This window comes from Etheostoma cragini, chromosome 22 (assembly GCF_013103735.1).
Source record: "Etheostoma cragini isolate CJK2018 chromosome 22, CSU_Ecrag_1.0, whole genome shotgun sequence".
Classification (NCBI taxonomy): domain Eukaryota; kingdom Metazoa; phylum Chordata; class Actinopteri; order Perciformes; family Percidae; genus Etheostoma; species Etheostoma cragini.
The window spans coordinates 22,170,132-22,174,501 of NC_048428.1; the positions used below are offsets into that span (position 1 = coordinate 22,170,132).

Consider the following 4,370-nt stretch of genomic DNA (forward strand, 5'->3'; position numbering starts at 1 on the left):
ATGTGACGTTGTCCCATAGTGATCATGTGATGTTGTCCCCTATTGATCATGTGATGTTGTCCCATAGTGATCATGTGATGGAGACGGCAACCATTTTGTCTAGAAACACTTTGTTGTTGTTGAACGTTGTGATTCAGTGTAAAGGAACAGAAACACCTTAAAAAGTCTCCAACCACTCAGATATCCCAGTCTGACCCTAAAACAGCGTCATGTGACGTCATCACACTTTCAGCAGATTTGTTCCCAGGAGTTATTTGACCCAACGTGAGATGATTGAGTGGATGGAGACGTGGGGGGTGGGTGAGGCGTGGTGTGTACCTCGCTGTACAGCTGACTCTGCTCCTTGGCGTGTTGAGTGTCTTTGGTCTCCGGCAGCAGAGAGTAGAGACAGCTACCCAGCGTCCTCTTCCCCGCCTCCTTGTATTTGCTCTGGGAACACAAACAGCAGCACCATCAGATCAGTTAGTGCACGGGGGACGCCGGTCACAGGCCTGCACGCCACGCAACAGATTCACAAGTACACCGTCCTGCTGGGCCTTGTAAGGCAGCACAGTACCCCGCCATGCTACAAAGAACTACTACACACTACTGTTTTTGTGACTGTTATTGCCACTCTTCATCTCAACCCCAACCGGTCGTCAGACACCGCCTACCATGAGCCTGGGTCTGGGTCCGGGTCTGGTTAGGGTAGAACGCAGTGCCATGGATGGGCGCTGCGAGGGGCATGGGCACAAGGGGACCCCCGGTGTGATTAAAACACTTAAAATCTCCTTAAAAGACCTGGTTCGGGTCTAAAAAACTGTTTAAAAGAAGGCCAAATGCTCAGAGCAGGGACAAAGGACCACAGGACAGGACCTAGGCAAGGACTCTGGGCCTAGGTCTAGGTCTGGGCCTGGGCCTGGATCTGGGTCTGGGTCTGGGTCTGTCCCAGGTTTCTTCCTAAAAGGAGTTTTTCCTCTCCACTGTGGCCCTGTTGCTTGCTCTGGAGGAAACTACTAGACCTGTTGGGTCCTTGTAAATCCCGGAGTGTGGTCTAGACCTGGTCTATCTGTAAAGGGTCTCCAGATAACTGTTGTTATGAATTGATACTATTAATAAAATTGAATTGATTTTAATTGTCACCGGTTCATATTTTACTGGGAGCTAGATTCCTTTTTGTTCTTATAAAATGAATACCAAACAGAAGTTATCAGGATTATTAAGACCTGATGTAACGTGTTGCTGGGGATAAAGGTTGATGCTTGTTTATGGAATCAATTATTATCACAATTATATTACCCAATATTGAAATCTTGATTATTTAACACTCACTGACTTATTGAAAGATGTTGCATTTATTGAAAAAACAAAACAAATTAAGGACCCTATTTTAACGATCTGAGCACAGATGGCCGCAGGTGTATTTGCTATTTAAACGTCTTTAATTAGCGAAGACACTGCGTCAGGGTCTAAGATAGGTCCCTAGGACTTCATCGTCTCAGGGAACATTGGAGGTTTTTACGGTGTAAATTTGCAACTTTAATCTTAAAAGTTCAGCGTTTGTTTTTAGGCTTTTGTAGAACATGTGTTGACACTAAGAACAAATACAGAATAATGCAGAATATTACTGGTTTTATTTACAGGGACAGCTTTTTGTCCCAAAATAGGAGGCGAGTCCCCATTAAAGAGACGTATGTCCTCCCCAGATGAGGATTAAAGGTTGTTACCTGGCTGTGCGTCTCCGCCATCTCCTTCACAAACTGCGTCTCCAGCGTCTCCGGCAGCAGAGAGAACAACGAGCTGGACAGGTCCTCTCGGCCCTTCTTGTACTTCGTCTGCGGGATCAATATAAAACACACATGTACAAGATATCAAGATTAACTTCATTGTTAAGAGAAGTTAGGACATTTGTTATTAACCTGTAAAAAAAACCATATACAACACGATACAAATACAATACAACACATAATATGAGCCTAATGGTGTGTAAACAATACAAAAAAACACGTTGTCGTTTCCACGCAACGATATCTTAACGTCAGGTGAACTGTCCCTCGCATGTAAAGTGGACGAGGGGCAGGCGGGGACGGGGACAAAAAGCCGTGGTCAAGGGGGACAGGTCCCAGCCGATTCCAGCCGCCTTCAGACTGAACAGGAAGTCACAAAAACTCACATCCTGTTAGGTCTGATTCCAATTCGCCTTCAAAAGGAGCCAGTTGAGGTGGTTTGGGCATTTGGTCCAGGATGTCTCCTGGGGGACTCCCTAGGGAGGTGGTCTATGCACGTCCAGCTGGGAGGAGGCCTCGGGAAGACCCAGGACTAGGTGGAGGGATGTCCAGCTGGGAGGAGGCCTCGGGGAAGACCCAGGACTAGGTGGAGGGATGTCCAGCTGGGAGGAGGCCTCGGGAAGACCCAGGACTAGGTGGAGGGACGTCCAGATTAGAGGTGGCCTCGGGAAGACCCAGGACTAGGTGGAGGGATGTCCAGCTGGGAGGAGGCCCCGGGGAAGACCCAGGACTAGGTGGAAGGACGTCCAGATTGGAGGTGGCCTCGGGAAGACCCTTGACTAGGTGGAGGGACGTCCAGCTGGGAGGAGGCCTCTGGGAAGACCCAGGACTAGGTGGAGGGACGTCCAGCTGGGAGGAGGCCTCTGGGAAGACCCAGGACTAGGTGGAGAGACGTCCAGCTGGGAGGAGGACTCTGGGAAGACCCAGGACTAGGTGGAGGGACGTGCAGCTGGGTGGAGGCCTCTGGGAAGGCCCAGGACTAGGTGGAGGGACGTGCAGCTGGGTGGAGGCCTCTGGGAAGACCCAGGACTAGTTGGAGAGATTATATCTCCAACCTGGCCTGGGAATGGCTCAGGACCCCCCAGTCGGAGCTGGTTGATGTGGCTCGGGGAAGGAAAGTTTGGGGTCCCCTGCTGGAGCTGCTGCCCCCGAGACCGGATAAGGGGACGAGGATGGATGGTTATGGCCGACTTGATCTTGTGAGGTCATGGTTGCCCACGTGGGACGTCAGAGAGGATCAGGATCAGGTCGGACACAAATTTAACTGCCATGCCGTGGGGGCCGATCGAAGACCTGGCTCATCTCGAATGGGCCAAATGACATTAAATAATAATAATAATAATAGTAATAATAATATTTTGTATTACTAAGGTGTGGACACTGACTCACCTCGCTCTGAAGCTCAGAGATCTGCTTAACAAACTCCGTCTCCTTGGTCTCCGGCATTTGGTGGAAGACGCTGCAGCTGATCTCCTCTCGGCCTTTCTCTTTGTATTTAATCTGCAACACAGACACAGAAATACTGAGGCGGACATTTTATTTCCTCTTCCAAATATTGTGGAATATAATAGACTTAGACTTCTCTTTATTAATCCTTTTAGGATGACTCCCGCAAGAACATTTATATCTCCAGCAGCAGTTTTCAGCAAGAAAAACAAAGATATAACAGATATAATAATTATAATAAAAACAAAACCTTTGGCTATAAAACAAACATTTACCATGAATTATCAGTCAAGTGTCAACTGTCAATTCATTTGTAACCAGCTTAAAACATATGAAAGACTACCCACTCCACAAAAAGAGGAAAAAATACCAATCAGGGGGCTAAAAACCTCTTTATACCCTCCTTTGTACATGTGTCAGACACCCCCATAGTGGACCGTACCATCTCAACCTTACAGCGCACCTCTCTTTTCTTTCTCTATGCAGAAAGTGACTCAAGACTCAAGTAAAGTACAAGTAGCTCAACATTTGGACTGAAGTACAGCCCTGGAGTAAATGTACTTGGTTAATGACCCCCCCACCCCCCCACCTCACTCTGGAGCTCCATGGCGGCTTTAGCAGCCTTCATCTCCTCGGTCTCGGGCAGGGCGGAGTACAGGCTGCAGCTCCACTCCCTCTTCCCTCCTTCCTTGTACTTCAGCTGGAGAAACACAAAGAGACGTCATGCATACACTTAAACATGAAGAAACACGGGTATGAATGAATGAAAGGCCATGTCAGTCAATATTAATATATGTGGGGGGGTAGTAGCTCAGTCAGTAGGGAGTTGGGTTGGGTTCAAGACCCCGTACGGACCAAAGTATGGTGGTGGACTGGATCAGTTCACCTCCTGGGTGCTGGTAAGGTGCTCTTGAGCAAGGCACTGAACCCCCAACTGCACGGGCGCCTTTCCATGGGCAGCCCCCCCCCCCACTCTGACATCTCTCCATTAGTGCATGTATAGGTACTGAGCATGTGTGTGTAGTTCAGGCCTGTGTGTAATAACAACAGAGTGTAAATTGTAATTTCCCCTTGTGGGATTAATAGAGTATTATTATTATTATTATTATTATTATTATTATTATTATTATTATTATTATTATTATTATTATTATTATT

At 47.6% G+C, this 4,370-nt stretch overlaps 1 protein-coding gene across 1 annotated transcript in view; it reads right to left on the minus strand.

Moving 5' to 3' along the window:
• Positions 1-4,370, minus strand: part of LOC117937619 (nebulette-like) — a 76,525-nt gene that overhangs the window by 26,611 nt on the left and 45,544 nt on the right. The window contains exons 26-28 of the mRNA XM_034861695.1: positions 3,802-3,912; positions 3,156-3,266; positions 1,707-1,814 (exon numbers count right to left, since the gene is read on the minus strand). Of these exons, the coding sequence (XP_034717586.1) occupies positions 1,707-1,814; positions 3,156-3,266; positions 3,802-3,912 (330 nt within the window). The remainder of the gene's footprint in view (positions 1-1,706; positions 1,815-3,155; positions 3,267-3,801; positions 3,913-4,370) is intronic.